General features: G+C 42.3%; 1 protein-coding gene across 2 annotated transcripts in view; it reads left to right on the plus strand.

Moving 5' to 3' along the window:
- LOC122651850 (probable glutamate carboxypeptidase AMP1) overlaps positions 1-24153 on the plus strand; it is a 51451-nt gene that overhangs the window by 25862 nt on the left and 1436 nt on the right. Inside the window, exons 2-7 of one of the 2 annotated variants that reach the window (XM_043845406.1) lie at positions 895-1137; positions 2072-2224; positions 3230-3298; positions 6155-6242; positions 6467-6550; positions 6701-6789. In XM_043845406.1, coding sequence (XP_043701341.1) covers positions 895-1137; positions 2072-2224; positions 3230-3298; positions 6155-6242; positions 6467-6550; positions 6701-6789 — 726 coding nt within the window. The remainder of the gene's footprint in view (positions 1-894; positions 1138-2071; positions 2225-3229; positions 3299-6154; positions 6243-6466; positions 6551-6700; positions 6790-24153) is intronic. The other variant, XM_043845407.1, reaches the window with a different exon arrangement.

The raw sequence follows: 24153 nt of genomic DNA on the forward strand, positions 1-24153 counted from the left end.
CTGGTGAGCATAAAGATTATATGCCAGCTCATTGTGGATGATATATTTTGATTTTTATCCAATTATTGAACAACAGCACAAATTACATGCGTTCAACCTTTGCAACTTTCTATATGTTTTCTGTGCCCAACCTAAAAGTACTTTCTCTACAACCTTTGCAACTTTGTCTTTGATTCTCTATGCTCAACCATATAGGAGAAAATTGTCAGTTTTCTTTTCCATTTGTTTTGTTGTTATTCCTCCCCAGCCCACCCCCCCCATTTTCTTTGCAATCAACTACAGCATTTATCTAGCGAGCAGCGGCATGGTTTACTGTATTTGGATTCTCAGAATCTTACATGGTTGGGAAGCATTGAATCTGTGGGTGGATTGGATTGGATCTATTGAACGAAATCATGAAATCATGTACTAAGTCACCCCCAAAACAAGGATTCTTGAACTTGGTTGCCGCCTTAGGAATGGGCAATTTGGCATGTATATATATGATACACACTAGAATCTATTGAATGTTGAAATTGTCTGTTTGTACATCTGTCTAGAAGATGGCATCATTATGTAACATATCCTGGGTACAACTTACTACATTAGGTTGTAGGATTGATAGGCAGTATAAATGGTGAAGGTTTTAATAATGTCTCATTTTAAGGTTTGTTTTAGTACTGGGATTATTTTGGGGTTCAGGGTGACGAGTATGCTGGGCGAACTAACTCTCTCTCTCTCTCTCTCTCTCTCCCCCCCCAATCCCCAGCTTGCAACCTAGTGTTGTTCATGAGAAAAGATCCTGAAGCACAATTTTTTCCTGTATGCGAGCCTGATACCACAATATGCTTCTTAACTCGTTTCTCCTTATGTTGCTTTTCTTAAGAATTTTCTTTTCCCCTTTTCATTTTCCAGGAGGAGAAAAAGATGGTTACAATCCACAATATCTTTGCAGTCATAAAGGGCTGGGAAGAGCCTGACCGCTATGTGCTTCTAGGAAACCATAGGGATGCATGGACATATGGTGCTGTTGACCCCAATAGTGGAACTGCAGCTCTACTTGACATTGCCAGGCGATATGCCCTTCTTATGCACTCAGGGTGGACCCCAAGGAGGACCATTATTCTGTGCAGCTGGGATGCAGAAGAATTTGGAATGGTAGGTAATATTCAGTCTCCCCCCCCCCCCTATTTACATGCATGTTCTTGTGGGGGTGTTGAATCCTTAATAAGCACATTGGACAATATCCAATTTCGTAATGGAATAGTTGTGTTTGAAAGGGAAAACTTCTAGGTTCATGGAGTTTATATTTTGCTATTGTGCTTGATTGCAATTCATTGAAATAGGCAAATTATTGGATGATCTTTGCCATCATGGTTTGCTAAATCTTGCATATGGTGATATGCTCCGACTAACATGTAAGCTTGTGTGCATGGATTCTATTGCAATGTTTGGTCACTAAGAACCTTCTTTCTTATTAGTTTAAAATGACAGACGTGACTGCCTCATGGTGTTGCTTGCTCAAGATATTTCTATACGTAAGGTTCCAAATGCAGTGGAATTTCTAAGATTTTGTTTGCATCTCAAACAGTTTAAAAAATTTTAACACCAAGTTTAGTTTTCCAGAAGCTCAGTTTTGATGAAATTTTAAGTGAATTTCAAACCTGTAGGAGTTCTTTCTGATTTGTTTAGGATCAAATTTGATGCTGAATCTGGGATGCAATGCCTTCTGCTGTAATTAAAATATTTTTTTTTTGAATAATAATAAAATTTATCTGAGTGGAAGGAAAGAAGTTAAAAAAGGCAGGGTCTAGGAATAGAACACCCCTACCAAAAAAGTAGTTTAGAAAGAGGAAGGGAGGGGAAAGAACAAAAATACCATCTCAAAAAGGGTTAGCTCTCTGCAGAACATAATCTTGGAAGGAACACTCAGTAATTAAGTACCCCCGTCCCCCAACAAGCATGCACACACAAAGTCAGGGTTTGCAGCTTTTTAAATGGACTGGGCCGGGTTTTGTTGGTGGATGTCTTATGTTAGCACCCCTTAATGTTCAAAAACAAATATATTAAGTGCTGCTGTTTGTGGTTTCAGGTTGGATCTACAGAGTGGGTTGAGCAAAACCTTCTGAATCTGGGCTCCAAAGCTGTAGCTTACCTTAATGTTGATTGTGCAGTGCAAGGACCAGGATTCTTTGCACGGTCAACTCCCCAGCTGGACAATCTTCTCACGGCTGTTACAAAGAAGGTAAATGAAATTAAAGTAATTCAGAATACTCTTACAGGCATGCATATTACTAGATAGGCACTTTAATGTTTCCAATTACAGTTTTTTCTAATAATCTAGACTGCGCAGTCCTATTACTTGAAAAGTTGAAATGAAAGGGTGACTAGAAGTCCAAGAGTCCAACACATAAGACAAAGCTGGTAGAGAATGTATGGGCAAGCCCTCAACTGATATTTGCTTCATTTATGCCTTTTAGAAAGTGATGCTTTGGTCTGCTTCATTAGGATAGGAGGTCCTAGGATCCCCACCTTTTCTTAGAGGTGGGAGGGGGTATTTGTTTGGGTGCTTTTTATTTGGTGGTTGTTGGTAGGTTTAACATTTTAACATTGGATGGTTCGGCCAGGGCTGTGGTCATGTTTTGGCTTGTAGAGTGCTGTGGTGGTGAAAGAGATGGATCATGGATCCCTCTGGGATTATGTCTTCATTGCGATATTATGGAACACTTTCTTCCGATTACATGCACTCTGTGATGGCAACCCAGAGAGCAACAGTTGTTTAGTTGTTACCATAATAAGCTTTGAAAATGAAACCTGCAGGAGTAGTTAACTGGTGTGTTATCTGGGCCTTCTAGCTCTGCAAGAAGGTATTCAAGAAACTCTCCCTCCCCCCTCTTTTTTTTACTGAAGTTATTGAATGTCTCAAAACGGACCTTTTTAAGTGTAGCTAACATTTTGTGTATCAAAGGAAGATGAACATTCAGACAGGAATTGCACAGTAGTATTTCTCAGTGAATTAATACCTTGCGTTACATATTATATGAATTGGCAGTTGGCTTTCCTCTTAAGAGCCATTCCTTTCCTGGAAGAAAGTCAACGTCAGTTTGGTGATGTCCTTGCGAGAAATTTTCTACTCTCTCTCTCTCTCTTTCACACACGCACACACACACACACAGAAACACACCAGCAAAGATCATCATACGTTTTAAATCTTATATTACAGTTATGATTTAGTGGAAATTGTGATTAGGTCAAGGATCCTGATTCTGAGGGAATGACGGTATATCAGACTTGGGCTGCTACAGAAGAAGGAATTTATGTAAGCTCATTGAAATCCTTTCAGTTTCCTGAGGTCAACTTTATTCTCCCGTTTGCACCCTGGAGATGGTACCAATTGCTTTAGCAATTGGAGCTTGGACTCCAACTTGTACTTGCACATGCATAAAGTGCTTGAACTAATTCAGTAATTCTTTGTCTTATTGGGTTTTGATTGTTGGTTGATTTTGATTCTAAACTATTGCATATGCATAGCATATCAGCAACCCAAGTTATATGTAACATCAGGAAGTTTGGCCGACAATACTGCAGGAAATCTAAAAAGCACTATAAACTGTGGACATTTTCTACTAATTTTATTCTTTACGAATGCGCAGGTGCATGTTGTCAGTTCTACCTCGTAATGTAGAATCACATATCCTATGCTGTAGGAACATAATAAAAACAACTATTTTGACTAGAAATTCAATCACAATACCTGCAGCAGAGAAAGAAAATAGGATTCAAATAGAAAGAAGGGAAAATAGCAAGATTGAACCAAAAAAGGGCTGAAATTATAAGAGAAATCTTTACTGAATATGAAATTGGATCTATAAATTTAAAATGTCATAAATTTTCAATCAGGTAAAGTAAAGTAGCATATGTCATAGATACCAGACGAATCAATGTTCAGCACAAATTTTTTAATCAATTTACTTCTAGATATGCTGAGGAGAGAAGACCAAGATACTTGGATTTCTTTTATTTTAGCAAATCTTCTATTCATGTTAGCCAATTTGGTCATACTTGTTTGTTGTAGATGCTAAATTGAGTTGGTTATCTAATCATTTTCTTTTTTCAAATTTTTTTTTTCCAATTTACAATTCAACAAATTTGATTGATTGACACAAGTTGATTTTCTGTTATGAAAAATTGATGAAACAATAGCTGCCCCAATGGATACAATCATACAATAGCTATATAACAAAAACCGAGAAAATAATTGGTGACTAGCAGAAAGTAGAGAATGTTAAGAGTTTCAGAAAAACCAGAATTAAGTTATAGAGGGAGAGATTCACTTTCTGTGAGTATGATCTGAGTCATCTGACGAGCCTGGGTTGGGTTGGATCTTGATTGAACATTAACTAGAGAAATCATGATTTCTGTTTCAAAGTGAATGCTGTGGTTTGCCTCATTCAAATCCTGGGCAGAATTCAAGGTTCTGAGGTTGAAGCTTTAAAAAAACAGCTAATTTGGGGTCGGTTTAAAGAGAACTGAATTGAAGTACAGAACATAAATTGCGCATCTCAGAATTGAAAAATGAAAACTAACTGAAATTCCAAAATAATATTGATAGAATAGATCAAGGAGGGTACTAGTCATGCAGAACAGAGAATTAAAGAACTGGAACTTAAGATTAACAGAAACCAGAACCTGACCTGCTTGAATTGATTGAAGAGTGCATTTGACATTCCTGAAAATAGAAAGCTCCTATAATTTGGAGCACAGGAATCAAAAGGGGGTTCCACACAAGCTAGCCTAATTGAGCCAATCTGGAGTCCATGTGATGGCCTAAAGCATCGTGGTCGGAGTCATTACTAGGTTCTCTTTTTTAATAAGCAAATTTTATTTCAGAAACAGAACAACAACTGCCACAGCATATGATACAACAACAAAAAGGCCAACTGCAAAAAGACCATTGGATGCTGCCTCTAGGATATGAAATCCCTATTACTCCTTTGCTTAGCTAACTGATCAGCTATAAAGTTATCTGATCTCAACTTCCAAGAAAAAGTAAAGTCACCATACACAAGGATCTGGCCTTCTGAGGTGAAGATGTTGCCATGGTCCACCAGCACTTGAATTCAACCAAAGATAACCATGGCAAAATCCCCGTAGATTAACACATCCACCCAAGTCATGATGTCAATTGACCCAAAGTATACCATGATACTCCTGAGGTCTCAGAAGGCCCTGGCACTCTGCCAATACCTGCTGGCCTGGGTTGCCCTCATATTTAAAGCCATCTACTCGTTATTGTGGATCATTCTGCTAAATATTTTTTTGACCCATAAAGCTAGTCGAAATCATATTTTGTTTTGCAAGGAGGTTGAAATATTTCAGTGGACTTTCGGTTGAAACCAACTGTAAAAATTTACATCGTGTAGCCAAAACTGCCTATATTGAAATTGTGACAATACCAGAATTTACAACCAGCAACCAAAGTGAGAAGACGAGAAGAGAGGCTGCTAGAGACAACTGATAGCTTGCCTCCCCCTCTATGAATTCTATTTATAGAGAAGCTGATTACATGGATAGTTTCCTACTCTAACTAGAAACCAATAAACTAAGTAAACAATAAAGTAAGTAAACGTAGAAGCCTAAACTGACTAGGAAATAAGAAAGAAATAAACAAGAAAGTAACCCACGATAGAGGGCTCCCCCTATCGTGGTATACATAAACTATCCCCTGGTTTAACGGAAATTAAACTATTAAAGTCACACAATAAACCAATAGGGGGTCATGAATAAAACCCCAAATCCCCTTCCATGTTTTGATCATACATAATGATCCATTAAATTGGATGGTTACAACAATCCAATGCATTGATCTTGATGTAGTAGGAGATGCTGCTGTTAACTGTAAAAGCATAAAATGGTGGACTGCAATCATGTATGCTACTATTACCTGTTGCAGTGGTGGCCTGACATTATGGTCCATGGTATCTTCATTTTAGTGCTAGTTTACTAATTTATTGAACTGGTCTCTCTTGAACTCTCAAGCTTTGATGTTTTTAATTATTAACCTGATGGGTGTGTCACCTTTTCTCTTAGTCTGGCACGTGAAATCACATCTCTTTTACATTTCTATGGGAATGAAGATATTGAATGACCTCAACTATTGTTTACTGTATTGTAGATCCAAAGGCTCAGTGCAGTGGATTCCGATTTTGCCCCGTTTTTGCATCATGCGGGGATTCCTTCTACTGATCTGTACTATGGAAAAGGTACATTTCTTATGCTTGTAAAGCTTGAAATTCACAACTGGAAATTCTTGGGATGCCACCTAACTGGTTTGAACTGGTTATTTAATTCTAGGATATTCTAGGGCAATGACAACTGTTCATGATTAGTACTTTGGATCTAAAATTTTGATTTTGACATGCTCATTTTGAGCATCTTAACGGCTTCTACTGGTTCTCTGAGCTAATTACTATGTTTGTTTGTTCAGATTTTCCAGTATATCATACTGCTTTTGACTCCTATGACTGGATGATGCAATATGGTGATCCATCATTTCACCGTCATGTGTCTGGTAGGCTTTCTATATCCTTATATTGCTTCTTTATTAGTGAGCCGTTGATTGTGGCCTATTAATAGACAATTAATTCAGCTGCTATACGTATGTTAATGCTAGAGTTATCCTCTTCCCCCTCTCTCTCTCTCTCTCTTGATGCTGCATTAGTTTCTGGAATTTGGGGACTTTTAGCTCTTCAACTGGCTGGTGATCCAATCCTTCCTTTCGACTACGTCTCCTATGCTGCTCAGTTGCAGGTATTCATCCATACTCGTCAATTTATTTGTTCTGAAAATTATTCCTTTTGAAAGTTGAATTATTGTTGGTTTTTATTTAATAGAAATCTGCCAATTCCAGCTCTATATCGGTCCATTTTCAGCTACATCATATGATTAATTAATTGTTTGTTCAACTAGTTAAGGACCAGTGATGAAAAAATGTGCGATGTTGACAAGCTTGAAAATTAAGACATGAAAGTCCGAGTAGTATATGTGGTCAAATGTGTAGCAGGGCTGCAACATTAGTGGGCTTGGGGCTCAGCTCCAGCTCTACCCATAGTCGAAACCTGAGCGGCTGAGCCCAACCTGACCTTAGGTTTTGCTCAACACAACTTATGAGAGTGTAACCCTATTTTCAGGTCTGGTGCGGGGCTTGTGCTTGGCCTTTTACTTATTTGTTTACTCCCTCTATTCTGCAATGACTGTCATCTTTGGAGTTTTTTGTATCCCATATTCTTTGTCCATTACTATGTTTTGAAAATTGGACCGAATTGGACAGTCAAATCGCTTGGCATCTCCTGGACATGTTTCAGGTTGGCCATCATATTGGACCAAGGCTATTTGAGAAGTGGCCAGAAGATCCATGATTGGACCATCTGAACTGTCCAAAACTGTTTGACCTGGATGATTGAACCGTCTGGCCCGGTTTAGATGCTGGCAGAAATTCTTGTGGTTTGATTCAGAATCCTCTGTTTTCTTTGAAGGACTTTTGAATTCTTTATTAGTGGGTTGTTAATTGATTTTTTTTTATTTATTTTAATTAGTTATTTTTATGAAAAATATTTTGACTTTGATTAAAGAACTATTAATTAACCCTTGATTAATGGATAGTAATTAGTTTGTTTTCTTGGAATTGGTTAATTCCTTTTTGGTACTTGGTAGAAAATTAAAGAATAGAAATTTTGAAAACTCTAACATCCTTTTGGGTAGCATACACATTTAATGATTAAAAGTTGGTAATATTCCCAAGGTGTTTTTTTTTCGGTAGAATAATATTCCCAAGGTTGGCTCTTTCCAAAAAAGATAATACACCCCTATATAGCAGTTACCCATAACTTACTCGAGAAATATGTGTTGTTGTTGTTACAACCCGGCCCGGTTGATAAGGGCCAAGTATGACTGGATGTGTTTCACATCTAACCAACCCACCAGGATCGCAAGTGCTGTAGTCTATTCGCAATCTCATTCACAATAATTAGAATTAAATGCAGCGGAAGCAATATAATAAGACATAAGACAGTATTTAAGGGAAAACTAGTGATAACAGTTTATATATTCATATATGAACATTCATGTACAGTTGGGTTATAATGTCGGTTCACAAAAGATGTAACATTAGCTCAAAAGACTATATACAGTAGGTATTACAAAAGTGATATAACAAAAAGGGGAGAAGAAGCCTGATCAGTCTGGGAGATCAAGAGAATGAGCAGTCGTCACAGGAGCACGAAGCATCGTGCTCCACCAGTACAGAAGTATCAACTCCACGGTCAACAGGAGAATCCTGAACAGAAGGAGTCCCCAAAGAAATACAAGCAGCAGCGACAATAGTCTCATCTGTAAAATAGAGTGATCATGAGGGATGAGTTCTCGACTGAGCCCAATATGGGAATGCATGCAAAACAAACACATTAAACATGATGCATGTTCTAGTCTAACATGCACCTATCATGGAAACTAAGTCTCATGAGGTTCAAGTACTACTATGGTAGATGCTAACCTCGGTCCCAGAAACACATAACCAGACGTCGGTCATCCGAGCAAAACCATTCTACCACGGTGAGGACCCGCCAGGAAAGCATATCACCAGGCAGCTAACCCAACAGACCCCCAATGACCAACCCTACTGTTTGTTCCCACAGCGGAGCACACACGCTAACATGGGACAATAAATGGCACCTCGGCATACCCTTCGGTTGTACCACGGGTTGTCCAACACCTCACCCCTTGTTGGTAAGGGGCGTAGTACTGGGTTATGATATAATAGCCTAGCCCAGTGCAATCTATGCATGAAGGAACATGTATGGATAGTTGAGTTGTAAGAATAAACAGTACTTCATTTTCATCCATTGAACTGTAATAGTAAATATCAATGCAAATGCGAATGCCAAAGCAGCCTAGTATCATGTGCAACTAGTGCAAAAGAAAAACAAGCTAACAAACTACATGAAGAGTGCATTGTTGATGAAACATGGCATGGCACACAGAATAAATAACAATTAAGTAACAAACACACATAAATTAAGACAAAATTCCCTTACCTGAAGTTGTAGATTTAGACTAGATCAACTACCCTTTAAGGATCCCAGCAATACAGACAAACACAGGATAAACAGTCCAAAGGCAGCCCTAAAACATTAGAAAAGATCAAGTGTTAGGGTCAGAAGGCAAGCTAAGGTCTAACCAAGGGTCCAGGGACATTTCTGTCCAAAAATATTGGATCGGATTAGAGGGCAGAATTGGGGGTTTTGTTCCTGGTGCATGGATCCTTGGATGCAAGGGTCCAATTTCATGATTTAGACTCAATTTAAGGTGGGTCAACTTGATTAGGTTGATTTAATTGAAAACCCATAACTAATTTGGGGAAATTGGTCAAATTAACCTAATTCACTATGCCAGGGTTCAATAGGTTTCATGTTTCAGCTGTAATTTGAAATTCAGCAGGAAACATATAACTTAACTCAAGATCTGAACCTCAATTGGGTCTAATTTGGTGTTCTAACCCTATTTTAAGATGGGCCAATTTAATTTAGGGGTCCAATTTCATGGTTTCAACCTATTCTAAGGTGGGTCAGCTCATATATTTGTTTAATTTCAAGGATTAAACCAAAATTAGGGGAATTAAATTATAGGTTCCAAATTGGTGGATTTAGGGTTCTAAAACTTGATCCCTAGATCTAGAATTGAACATAAGTAAAGGGACTGCCATGAATCTCAGGTGTAAGGGAGTGTAATTTGACTTAAATTAGTCCCAGAGACATTAAATTTTCAGTATAGCAGCTTGGTTAGGAGGTTTTAATGGCAGCCAGCAGCTTAGGCTGCAATAGGACTGAAATTAGAGAAGAAATTACATTCCAATTTGGGGATTTTGGTTATTTAACCCACATTGGAAAGTTAGGGTTCTATAAATCTGGTTCATGGAACCAGATTTGGGGTCAATTTGGGAGGCAGCCATGATTTCCTGCTATGTCTGAATCTTATCTAACCTAAATCAGATTTATATAGGTCAAATTCCCATTTCCAAAGCTTGATTTACAAACTTTCATGGCTGCCAAGGGTTTAGAATGAAAAAGAGGAAAGAAGAGAGGGAGAAGACATGTCTAACAGCATGGAGATAGAAGGGAACCAACCTGATTTAGGTTTTAGAGAGCCAATAACAGCTTCAAATCCAGCTCTAATGGAAATCCAGGCTCAAATGTCCAACCGTAGCCTTAGGTTTCTTTCTCTCCTTCCTTCTTTCTTTTCTCCCCAAGCTGAATCGTTTTTTCCTCTCTTGGTTTTGGTAGAATGGATGAATAGTAAGGATAGGAATGCTTATATAGTAACTTAAGCACTAAGGGGTAATCTGGGGATAACCCAAACACGGGTAACTGCTACAGACAGCATTCCCCACTGGGGATGCGGGTCCCACAACGATAAATTTACTAAAATACCCCTCTAACTCTATTTGGTCATACAATCGGCATATAAATACATTTAAACTATACTTACAATGCATTTAGTTTAGGGAGAGACTCTGCATGCCCTCCAGGTAGCAGATCCGACACAGGTAGCTTAGATGCGGGACCCCACTAGGGTTCTCTGACTCCAGAAGGGCAAGTTGAGAAGAAGACTCCCTGGAATCCTCCATAGGTGTGTCAGGGGATTGATCTAAGACCTCGACCGATGCAGCCCATAGCATCGAAGCAAGCATCGACACGGAACTGGAACCTGAAATCACACAAGTTCCAAAAAAAAAAAAAAAAATTTAAATTTATTGCGGATTTTACACTCCACCCCCCTTATTAGAATTTCGTCCTCGAAATTTGACGTACCTGGAAGATCAAAGAGATAAGGGTATCTCTCTTTCATCAAGTCCTCTCTTTCCCAAGACGCTTTAGCTACAGGGTGATTACTCCACTTGACTTTAACGAAAGAGATAGTTCGATTCCTCAGGTTATGTTCCTTCCTGTCTATAATCTCCTCAGGCACTTCTTCATATGTCAGGTCAACAATAAGCTCAGCTGGTTGCTAAGGCAACAGATGTGTCGAATCAGGGATGTATTGTCTCAACATAGAGACATGGAACACATCATGCACACCGGCAAGTGATGGGGGCAGTGCAAGTTGATAAGCCACTGGACCAACTCTAGCTAGGATCTCAAATGGGCCGATGTATCTGGGATTCAACTTCCCTCTCTTTCCAAATCTCACAACACCCTTGATTGACACTTTCAAGAATGCTTTCTCCCCAACTTTAAATAGTATGTGCTGCCTCCTTCTATTTGCATAGCTCTTCTGCCTGGACTGTGCAGCCTTGATCTTTTCTCTTATCAGATCCACCTTCTCACAGGTCTTCTGGATCAGCTCAGGGCCCAAAATGCATCGTTCTCCAACCTCATCCCAATACAGTGGAGTACGACAAGTCTTACCATACAGTGCCTTGAATGGGGTCATATCAATAGATGCGTGGTAGTTGTTATTATAAGCAAATTCTATCAAAGATAGGTGTTCGTCCCAGCTGCCACTCATCTCTAGTACACAAGCCCTGAGCATGTCTTCCAAAGTCTGGATTGTCCTCTCTGACTGTCCATCTGTCTCAGGATGGTGTGCTGAACTGTGGCTCAACTCAGTACCCAAAGCCTTCTGTAGACTCTTCCAGAACCTTGAAGTAAACCTGGGGTCTCTGTCAGACACAATGTTCACTGGTACCCCATAAAGTCTGATAATGTTATCTACATAAAACTTAGCCAATTGATCCATGGAGTAAGTAATCTTCATGGGAATGAAGTGGGCTGTTTTGGTCAATCTGTCAACAATTACCCAGATCGTATCCATTCCCTTCCTAGTGCGAGGAAGGCCAGTGACAAAATCCATGGTTATATTCTCCCATTTCCACTCTGGTATAGCTAGGGGCTGCAAAAGTCCCTGTGGTCTATTCCTAACAGCCTTAACCTGTTGACATGTAGAGCATTTGGAGACAAAGGCTGCTACATCATTCTTCATACCATGCCACCACATGAACTGTTTTAAGTCTCGGTACATTTTTGTACCACAGGTACGCATAGTCTATCTTTAAACATAAGCATTCCATCCGGAGTCAATGAGAAATCTGCACCCTTCTGGGCCCCAGTACTAATACTGTTCACAATGTGCTGAAATTCTTCATCAGAAGACTGTGCTGCTATTTTCTGAGCTCGCACTGATGGTTGCACCATCAGTACAGAAATCAAGTCTTCAGTTTCACCAAATATTATTTCCACCTCCATTGCATGTAAGTCCTTCAGAATCTCATCTTCAACCTGAAATCTGCCTGTATCCCAATCTGCAGACTTCCTACTGAGTGCATCAACCACTACATTGGCCGTACCTGGGTGATATGAGATATCAAACTCATAATCATTAATGAGGTCAAGCCATCTCCTTTGCCTCATGTTCAACTCCTTCTGTGTGAAGAAGTACTTCAAACTCTTGTGATCTGTGAAAATCTCAATTTTCTCACCATACAGGTAATGCCTCCACAACTTCAGTGCAAACACAACTGCTGCCAACTCTAAGTCATGTGTAGGGTAGTTCTTCTCATGGTCCTTCAACTGTCGAGAACCATAGGCAATAACCTTCCCTTTCTGCATCAACACACATCCTAACCCTGACTTGGAGGCATCAGTGTACACCACCATCCCTTCAGTTCCATTAGGAAGAACAAGAACTGGGGTTGTCACCAATCTTTTCTTCAGCTCCTGAAAACTGTTTTCACAGTCCTCATTCCACTCAAACTTGGCGCCCTTCTTACTAAGTTGTGTCATGGGCATAGCTATTTTTGAGAAGTTTTCAATGAACCTTCTGTAATACCCAACTAATCCCAGAAAACTTCTAATTTCTGTTACAGTTTTGGGGCTCTCCCAATTTACCACAGCTTCAACCTTCCCTGGGTCCACTTCAATCCCTCTAGCTGAAATAATATGGCCTTGAAACCCAACTTGAGGCAACCAAAATTCACATTTGCTGAATTTTGCATATAGTTGCTTCTCTCTCAGTCTTTGTAGAACAAACCTCAAATGTTGGGCATGCTCCTCTTCATTCTTGGAGTAGATCAAGATATCATCAATGAAGACTATCACAAATTTGTCCAGGACATCATGAAAAACTCTGTTCATCAAGGCCATAAATGCTGCTGGGGCATTAGTAAGCCCTAAAGACATCACCAGGAACTCATAGTGTCCATATCGAGTTCTAAAGGCTGTCTTTCTAACATCGGCTTCCTTAATTTGAAGCTGATGGTACCCTGATCTGAGATCTATCTTTGAAAAGACTTGGGCACCCTGAAGCTGATCAAAGAGATCATCAATCCTTGGCAGAGGATATTTGTTCTTGATTGTTAGCTTGTTCAATTCTCTGTAATCAATGCACATTCGCATGGAGCCGTCTTTCTTCTTCACAAACAAGACCGGAGCACCCCAAGGTGAGATACTCGGTCTTATAAACCCTTTCTTTAACAAGTCTTGAAGTTGAGCCTGTAATTCTTTCAATTCATTCGGTGCCATCCTATAGGGTGCTTTAGATACTGGCACCGCTCCAGGTATTAAGTCAATCACAAACTCATTCTCCCTCGGTGGAGGCAGACTCGTCAAATCTTCAGGGAAGACATCAGGGAACTCCCCAACAATAGGGATCTCAGACATAGGCCTAACCTGTGTCCTGGTATCCAAGACCGACACAAGGTATCCTTGGCATCCCTTGTTCAACAGCTTCTTCATTTTCAAGGCTGAAAGCACCATCTTCCTGGGCCTTTTCTTCTTGTCACCCACGAAGATGAATCCTTTCTCGCCCTTTGGCTGGAATACTATCTTCCTTTCAGCACATAGTACATTAGCTTTATAAGCCAACAACCAGTCCATACCCAATATGACATCAAAGTCAGTCATATCGAGCTGAATCAGATGTGCATTCATGACTTTACCAGCAATTCTCACTGCACACGGTTCATATAATGTATTCAAGTCTATTCTTGATCCGGTAGGTGTACTGACTGCTAAGCCACCTGATAGACTTTTAGGTGATACACTAGTCCTCTTAGCAAAGGACGGAGACACAAAGGAGTGCATCGCTCCAATATCGAACAATGTATATGCTGGATGATTACAAATAAGGATGGTACCTATATGCCATGACTTGATGATTATGTATGCATGATATCAATTATTAAAATACAATCAAGTTTGAGTTTAGAAAGTTACCAGTAACCACTGCCTGATTGGCCTCAGCCCCACTTGTAGTCACGGAGTAGACTCGACCTTGAGGTTTACTAGCTGGTTGTCGAGGGGGAAGCATAGGCCTCTTGTGATGGCAAGTCCTAGAGGTATGACCCATCTGGCCACAGGTGAAACATTTATATTCAGCAACACCCGATGGAGTAGTAGCATCTGTCGCCTTGGTGCTTGGATTGGCATACGCCGGTCTGGTTACTGATGCCTCAGATTCACTTCGCTGTGGCAAGGATGAGACTGCACTAGGTCCAGAGAACTTGCTAAACTTAAAAGCTCGAACTGTTAGGGAAGGGCAGTGGCCGCAGCGTCAATGCATACATCAACACTCCCCCGCACGTGCAAGCCAGATCCCATGGTCCTTGCACGTGGAGCTCACGCGCCATTTTCTTTGCGTGGCACCGAGGGAGAAGAAATGTCGGGAAAAATCTTCTAATGCACTTCCCAGGAGTCGAACACTCGACCTCCCTGCTCTGATACCATGTTCGCTACCGTTTCACCTAAAAGCTCGAACTGTTAGGGAAGGGCAGCGCCAACGTATACATCGACAGTAAGTTAATATTGCAGTACCTTGTATCAACTCAACTCATAGGTGAAATCCAGTTTGTATTTCTCATGTTTTTAGTTATTCTTTACTTATATATTTGTATCATAGTTGTCATGGCGGCTAGGCAACCTAAGGCATTGGAGGGGTGCCTAGGCGACAAGGTGCTCTAGGCGTGTGTATATGACTATATGTAATGGGATTTTCTTGTTGACACCCCTTAAGGTGTCAAATAATTTGTAACCTTACTTTTTTTCCCTTTTAGTATAACCCACTTTATTTTTCAATGAGGGTAAATCTTGTCATTTCACACACACACACATATATATATATTCGAAAAATGTGCACGACAATGACAGCTTTTGATCATGACAAAATGATATGTCACTTTCAAATTATTTTTAAAATCCTTTTTACACGACTTAAAAACATTTAGGAATAAGACAAGGAGCAATCAAAATTCAAAACTCAAAAGGTGTCAAATTCTAAATACACCTATAGAGGTGTCATTTCGACAGTCCCATATGTAATAAGAAATGATAATGTAATAGAATTTTTCTTATATGCAACATTGAAGCCAAATCAATGCAATATGATATAATTATGCTAGTAATGGCCTAATTTAAGAAAACCAACATATTGTAAGCAACGTATAGTATAGATAATATAATATAAGCATATTCATCAATAAACAAAACAATAAACATAAATCAACGTAAAATCGTGAAGGGTCAACAAGGTGTGTTCTCACCTTGGACCCAAGAAAGAGCCTAGACGCCTATGTGGTGCCTAGGCAATGCCTTGACAAGTTATGATTTATAGGTTGAAGTAAGGTAATATTACAATAACTTGTATCCATAGTATAAGATCTTGCCGAGATCTCATAAAAATTTTGGTTTCGTGAAGTCTCGAGACAAGATGGTAGGCGATATAGGATTTGTGCAAGATCTCGGTATCTCGCCGAGATCTCGGTCGAGATCTTGGGTTATATCTCGATCTCGGTTCGACTCAGTTCTATAAAATGGCATTGTATTGGCGGGATTTCGACCTCAACTTGAAATCTCGCCTCTCTTGCTCTGTTGTGAAGGAAAAACAATTTTTTTTTTTTTTTTAACCCGAACTTAACTGGGACCCGGGGCAGCCCCTAAAGCTTTATTAAAATCTCAATAAGAATAAAGAATACACGGGGGGGACATACCACCTTACCCCAAACCCAAAGTGTCACACACTCAAGAACTCACAGATACAAAATCAAGGTCCCCAAGGAGATTACATTCTAAGGACAGGCAGCCCGGCCTTGTCCTCACGAAGAATAGTCTAGATCTCACCTTCTGGAATGCAGCCCTACTGAAATATTGCAGATTCCCCTACATCACAAGCCCGATTAGCAAACCAGTCTGTGGCTCTATTACTCTCCCTGTAAGCAAACATTACCGAAGCCCGCAGTGCTGAAATCAAGTCTATAATCTCACGAAACCAATACAATCCTTGCCATAAATTACACTTCATCTGGTTAATCATTTTGACTGTGGAGGCAGAATCAGAGTTAACAATAACATCCAGAACCCCCATCTCCTTGCACAAGAGCAAGCCATCCCTAAGTGCCCAAAGCTCAGCAACTGAATTGGTGCAACCACCATAATAGCTAGCAAAGGCTGCCAGCACCACCCCGTTGTGGTCCCTAATGACTCTCCCACCCCCTCCAACTCTAGGATTACCCCTACATGCTCCGTCCACATTCAGTTTAACAAAGGCAAAGGGTGGGCACCAATACACTGGCAGAGGCCGCCATAGGGGGGAAGCTGGAGGACTAATGCCTAGGCACTGCAAGATAAGCTTATCCCTTAAGGACCCGGAGCGTCCTATCTTGGGAGGCTGAAGACACTCCCTTACCCAAGTTTTTACTTTCTCTATAATTAACCCTGCGGTGCGTCTGTACTCCCCATGCCTTCTATTATTCCTTTCCTTCCAGAGCTCCCATAGAATCAGTGAAGGGAGGATACCTGTGGTGTAAGCGCTCAGACTTACCTTGCTTGCTGAGTTCTGCCACAACAAGATTCGACTCTTGACCGTCTGATAGGGAACGCAAGGGATGTCAAAGAGCCTGGAAAAGTAATCCCATACTTTAGATGCTGTCCCGCCATATAAAAGACAATGACTCGCCGTCTCCAGTTGAGGCCTCCCACAACAGTTGCATTTAGAGCTAGGGGAATGCCTAGAGCCATCAAGGCCTCATCCGTGGGGATCTTACCGTTAAGGAGCTGCCAAGAGAAGAAAGCCATCTTTAAAGGGACCAATTGATTCCAAATCCACCTATCATAGGTAACCACCGGGGAAGAGCAACGAATCTCGTTCCATGCTGATTTGGTGGAGAAAGATCCATCAGTGGCGGGTAACCAGACTAGTACATCCTCCCTCTCAGACAGGGCAAAGGCGCCCTGTGTAATGCGGTCACGAACAGCCGGTGAATCAATGAGCTCTAATATGTCCTGCCGCCACACACCATTCTCCCCCAACACATCCTTAACGCATAACATCGTATCTACATTTAGGCCATTGTCAACATAATCAATTAGCGGGCCCTCACCCGTCCAGTTATCAAGCCAAAAAGAGATCCTGCCATAGCCAAGCAGCCATCGCGATCTCTCCAACAAGAACCCCTTGTAAGCTAAAGTATTACGCCAAGACTTCGAACCCACACCATGGCAGTCTACCAAGGAAACATGGAGATGCTTGAAAAATTTTGCTCTAAAGAAATCACTCCAAGGAGATTGCTCAGAGATTACCCTCCAAAGCTCCTTGATCCTGAGGGAAAGGCCCACATCCTCAAGAAGCCTAATCCCCAGCCCCCCTTCGGAAAGCGGTCTGCAGACTTTCCCCCAGCTCACCCAATGTCTCCGGTTACCCCACTCTAAGCAACCCCACATGAAATCAGCAAAAATCTTGTAAATTCTTTGAATTACTGTCTTTGGCGGGTCTAATGTTGCAAGGACATGCATTGGAATCGAACAAAGCACATGCTTGAGGAGTGTTACACGACCCCCAGCAAACAATAACCATCCCTTCCAGCCAGCCACTTTGTTTCTCACCTTTTCCACCAGCCCATCAAAGAAACAAATTTTAAGTCTTCCTGAATGAAAGGGAGCTCCTAGGTAGGTGATTGGAAGCGATTTCCTTGCAAAGCCAGTTACCACCCCAATCATTTGCGCGCTAGCCATGGAGACCCTATCACCCAAGATAAAGCAACTTTTCTCTTTATTGACCAGTTGTCCTGAGAAGCCTTCATACCTGCCGATAAATCCCATTATTTGCTTCAGCGAGCCCTTGAGGCCCCTGGTAAAGACAATGGTATCATCCGCAAAAAGGCAGTGAGAGATTCCCGGACATCCCCTTGGGAGTCTGTAGTAGGAAGCATGCCCCTCCTGGAAGAGATTCCTGATGCCCCTGCTCATGACTTCCTCCGCCAAGATGAAAAGAGCTGGAGACAGAGGGTCCCCCTGCCTGACCCCTCTGGTAGAGTTAAAGAAACCAGTCTGACTGCCTCCCATCACTATCGAAAACCAACAATTCTCCACTGTTTTCCGAATTAAATCGATCCAGGCCACACAAAACCCGAACCTAGCCAGGACTAACCAAAGAAACTTCCACTTCAAATGGTCATAGGCTTTGGCCATATCCAGCTTCAGAATCACATTCCCCCCCACAACCCTTCCTGTTCAAGTCCTGCGCTACCTCTTGGACTATGGAGATATTATCATGTATGCATCTACCCTGCACAAAGGCGCTCTACTCCTCAGCCACAAGGGAAGGAAGGAGACCTGCCAGCCTAGAAACAATAATCTTGGCAATAATCTTGTAAGAGAAATTGCAAAGACTAATGAGCCAAAAATCTGACATTACCTCGGGGTTGTCCTCCTTTTGGATGAGCACCAGGTTGGTCGAGGTGAAGCTTCTAAGAAGAACCCTGCCTTCAAAAAAATCCACTACCGCAGCCCAGACATCCTTACCAACCACCTCCCAACAGGCCTTGTAGAAATAGCCTGAAAAACCATTGGGGCTCGGTACACTATCGCATGATAAGGCAAAAACAGCTTCCCTCACCTCATCAAGGGACGGAGGGAACATAAGAGCAGCATTGTCGTGGTCCGAAACCACCTTGGGGATAACTACCAGCAGCTTCTCATCAATCAAACAACCCTGGGAAGTATAGATGCTAGAGAAGTGACGCACCGCCTCAGCCTGCACATCCCCCAGATCAGAAATCCACATATCGTCCCCTCCTTTAATTTTGTTGACACTCAGCCGCTTTCTCCGAACATTTACTGTTGAGTGAAAAAACTTCGTGTTACGGTCCCCCTCCTTTAACCACTTCACCCTAGACTTCTGTCTTCAGAAAATCTCCTGATCAAGCACCCCCCCTCTAGAGCCTTTTTGGCCTCCACGAGGGCATCCCTAGTCCCTGCACTTCCCTGCAGGTCAGCCTCAACCTCCGCCTTGCTAATAGCATCCTCCGCATCCCTGAACCTCTGGTGCACATTGCCAAAGACCTCTTTGTTCCATATGCGCAAAGCACTGCGAAGAAATTTGAGCTTCAAAAACAGGACACTAAGAGGCGGGCCCGCCACTGGTTTTGCCCACTGTTCCTTAACAAAATCCTGGAAACCTGGGTGCAACAGCCACATCTGCTGAAATTTAAAAGCAGAGAATCCCTTGACACAGGCCACAGAGAAGGAGAGCTAGAGAGGCACATGATCCGAGCAAGACCGATTAAGGTGAGTGACTACGCTCCTGGAAAACGCCCCCACCCATGCAGCATTTACAAGGAAGCGGTCCAGCTTGGCAAGAACCTTCCTTGCCCCTGACTGGTTGTTCGACCACGTATAAATATTGCCACAATAGCCCGCATCAACCAGCCTTGCATTGCTCACAAAATTGCCAAACTCCTCCATAGACAAAGAGCAAGCTGATCTACCCCCTACCTTTTCAGATGGGGTTACCACAGCGTTGAAATCCCCACCTACCGACCAAGCCAACGCGTTGGATCTGGAGAAAAGCTCAAGTCTCTCCCACACCACCCTTCTCTCTGCCGCCATACATAGACCATGAACAAAAGTAACAACATAGGGAACCGCACTCTCATCTCTACACTCCAGAGTAACAAACTGTAGATGTTCCTCCACCACCCTGACCTGCATTGGAGCCTTCCAGAACACCCACCCAAATTCTGTCCACCACATGAACTGAAACCATCCCAATCCGTCTCATAACCTTCCGAGCCTTGGACCTTTGCGCCTTCGGTTCCGCAATAGCCACCATTTCCACCTTGTGCAGGCTAACTAGAGTTTTTAATCGCCTCGAAGTAGGCTTGTTTCCGATACCCCGAGCATTCCAAAATAAGCAACTCATTCAGAACCGGCTGGGGCTGCTTCCAACGATCTCATTGATCTTGTGACACAACGGAGGGTCACCTCTCTGACTGGCCGTCCCCTCTTAGCTTTCCGGAGCTTTTTCCTGTTGTACACCTTGGCTGCAGTAAGGGAGCTAGCCCGAGGTGGAGTAATCCTCCTCTCCTGTCCACCAGGCGATAAAGGTGCAGTGACCGCCCCACTATTCTTATCGAAAGTTCTTCGAATGCGCTCAGCAATGGAAGCATTGAACTCTTTCAAACTTTCCAACAGGGCCCCACGGCTTGACTCAACCTCCTCACCCCTCTCAGACACTAGGCCATCATCCAAGGTTCTCAAAGATGCCTCACGGTTCCCAAAAAATGGCTGCACCTCATCGTCCACAGACTGGGTACCATCCAGAATGGCATTTACTTCATCTCCCAAAGCAGTAGAATCCCCACACACCTCCTGGTTTGACGAGTCTTGCGCCTCCAGCACCTTAGCCGCAGCTACCGCAGGTTCCTCCAAATGCACCACACCACCACTTGGCTCCAAACAAGGGGCTTTGCCATCTTCCTACAAGGGATTATCAACAACCAACGTCGGCATCTTAGCAGCAACAGGCCTAATGGGGTTAGCACCCTCAACCTGAGAACCAGACCCAGCCCCATCATTCTGCCCTGCTGTTAACAGCGCAGCTGGTCACCAACAACCCCCCCTTCGAGCAACATCTAGATGCCGAGATAGACCGCACTGCTGTCGCAGACCTCCATTAACACCCCTTGAAGACCCCTCACCCCTTGGAACAAAAACTCCATCTTGATTTCTGTCAACGACTCCACCCTCATCGGGAGCCCTGCTGCCTTCAATGCCACACAGCCCGCAGCCCCCAGACCTTCACCAGGCTGGCCATCGAACCCTGAACCTGCCCCTGCCGGCACAACAGGCATTTTCTGCACTTTTCGACAAGCTTCTTGAGAGTGCCCCAACTTCGAGCAAGCCTCACAGTAGGAGGGGATCCCTTCGTATACCACCCTTTGAAAAAAATCCTCAGACCCGCAACCAATCCACACCTTCGACGGCAGCAGTGCTCGAAGATCCACCTCTACACAAAACCGTGCCTCTACTGTACGAGTGCAGTTGGCCGTAGCTCCATCGACCTTCAGAAATTTTCCTATTGTCCCTGCAATTGAAACTAGAAAGTTCCCTTGGTAAAAATTGACAAGCAGACCAAGAAGAGCAACCCAAACTGGCGCAAATGGGGACTCCCACCCTGAAATAAAGCCAGAGGACCACTTCATGAATCGCATAAGGTAGCCCTGGATATGAACCTGACCCTTCATCCAGACCTTGACATAGTCTTCCGTTGCAGAGAAACGAAGGAGAACATGCCTGGGATCCAGCGTGGATACCAAAACCTCCGCCTGCAGGAAAAACCGTTGCCGAAGGAACTCCTTCAAGTGAGGGTTTTGGTGCTTTTTTTTTTGGGCAAATCTCACATCAACTGAAGATTAAAGCTTGGGGAGTAAAGATTGAAGCTTCAACATCAAGAGAGGGAGCTGCAATGTATCTCAAGAACACCAAGTTTCAACCTCATTTAATCTTTCTCTTTCCAAGTTTCTAACAATTATTAACAAACCATCAAACCATCACCATGTATGATAATATGATGCCTAATGCGTAAATGGTTTATGGTTTGATGTATTTTAATTCCTAGTGCTTAATTAAGGTTTTTTACACCTTACTTTAATTATGTGTTCTAAATATTTTGTGGAATAGCCTAGGGTAGAGTTCCCCTACGTCGTAGACTACCAACCTAGGCTCCGAAGTCAAAGTACCAATTTGGGTTTGAATTTGTAAAAACTAATGTTTTCATTGTGTTTAGAAGGCCTAAAATACAGTGGATGTCAAGTTTCAAGACCTATCTTGGCCATATGGACACCGAAATCCACCACCAAGTCAAGATAGGAAAAAATACACCAACTCGCTGAGATCTTGGCAAAACTTGGTTTCGTGGCCTGGCGAAACCAGGGTTGAAACTGAGACCTCAAACCTTGCTTGTATCAGCTCAACTCATATGGGAAATCGATTCCTTTCACTTTGTGCCAGGCTTGGAAGCCGTAGTTAAACTCCCTTTGCCCCTCGGAAGCGAGAAAGCGAGCAACAAGATGAAAAACAGAAGTGCGCTGATGCACCCCACATACTCTTGCTAAGCCAAAAAACGTGCATCGCGCTGCCTTTTCTTTGGTTTGGTAAGGAGCTTCCTGCCTTCCTCAAGTATGTCGGTTTGTGGAACGGTCAGTCACTCGAAACCAATGACTTCTTGCACCGGGGACTCGACCATCAATCCTTCTTCTTGTGATGAGCTTGATTGGTGTGCCCCAAGGCTGTCTATTTTTCTTAGTTTAGCACTCAGTGGAAGGGCATAGCGTTTCCTCATCGACATGTTCTTTCAGTCTTCTACGCCACATTGCGTATAATGGAAATTGAACCAATCTACTACTGGCGGGCGGATTGAGAATTTCCTATGTTGATCTAGCGAATTCCGGAGCCTCAGTGGACAAGGTAGGGCATGCAATGCGTCAGGTTGCCTAAACCTGAGTTACTCTTGCTCGCCTTAGTGGACAAGGTACTGTGTGCAATGCGTCGGGTGGCCTAAACCTGACTTACTCTTGCTTGAACCATGAATACTTGAAGTCACTCCACTGCTCTCCTGTCTCCTAGTCGATTGTTCTATGGGCAGTGGAGACACTGGATATGGAAGTGCCTCAAGTGCTGTCCTCATACAAGGACATATCCATAACGTAATGATTTGTTAAAATAGCTCCCACGGTTCTGACAGATCATAAAAGATAGGATCTTTGTAACTTCCATATCATAAAGCCGTATCTTCTCTATATTGGGCCCACATGGGGCTGATTTTAAGGAGCTCTAATTCCTCCATACGTGGGATATATAAGATGTCAGTTTCAGTTTCCTAAAAATAGAAGATGGCAGTTTCATTTTCCTAAAATATAGGAAACTTGTAGCTGGAGATAAAATTCCAGGACAAGAACCCGTAAGATACCAACTGACCCAAAAATCCTGATTTTCAGGAATCCCAAAATCTCCATACACAGGTTCAATTCGAGTCAAAGAAATGGTTCAATAATGAACCAAACCTGCCGAGATGAAACCAACCAAGTCGCAAGAAATCTGCATCAGATGTGCAGCTGAAATCGACTCAATTAGCTGAGAAAGTTCTCTTACGGATAATTTGCCTCGTACTTATCAGCCTGCTTACCAGAGTTTAACAAAATTTAGGTAACATTGACTTCATTATCATTATTCAGTGGGTAGTGGAGGGCCTGTTAGGAAGAGAGGGAAAGTCGGGGGAAAAATCAGAGTTGCAGGGGGGAGAGAAGGGTTCACATAAGAAAGAGGGGGAAAGAGTCGCACAACACCAAAGCCACACTCATAAACTCAATTCAATTCTTCAAAACTTCAAATTTGTGGTCTCCTATGATTACAATGAATAAATAGAAAATAGTCTTGCATAGGAATAGAAACCTAACTAAATGGAAACAACCCAAAGAGGAAACTACCAAAATAAGACATCTAAGAAAAGGAAACTACTCGAGAAATTCCTACATAATCTACCCATGAAATAAAATAAACTAAAATAAGAGATTGCATCTACCAGCCCTTGCCAGACCAGAAAACTGGTTTAGGATCGGTTCTTGGCTTAGGCTTCCAAAGTGGGTCATACCGGTCCAGCCAGGTTAAGGCAACTGCATCAGTGGGACTCCATGACTATCACATTTTTAACCCCCAAAGGCCCTAACCGACTTCAGCTCCATTTCACTGTAGGATGCGTAGAATTGCAGTAAAATCCCAGTTTACATAAATAAATAAATAAGAGGGAACAATGGGAGAGGGAGATAGTGAAGCATCAGGAATGATTTTGTAG

Source organism: Telopea speciosissima, chromosome 2 (assembly GCF_018873765.1).
Source record: "Telopea speciosissima isolate NSW1024214 ecotype Mountain lineage chromosome 2, Tspe_v1, whole genome shotgun sequence".
Taxonomy (NCBI): domain Eukaryota; kingdom Viridiplantae; phylum Streptophyta; class Magnoliopsida; order Proteales; family Proteaceae; genus Telopea; species Telopea speciosissima.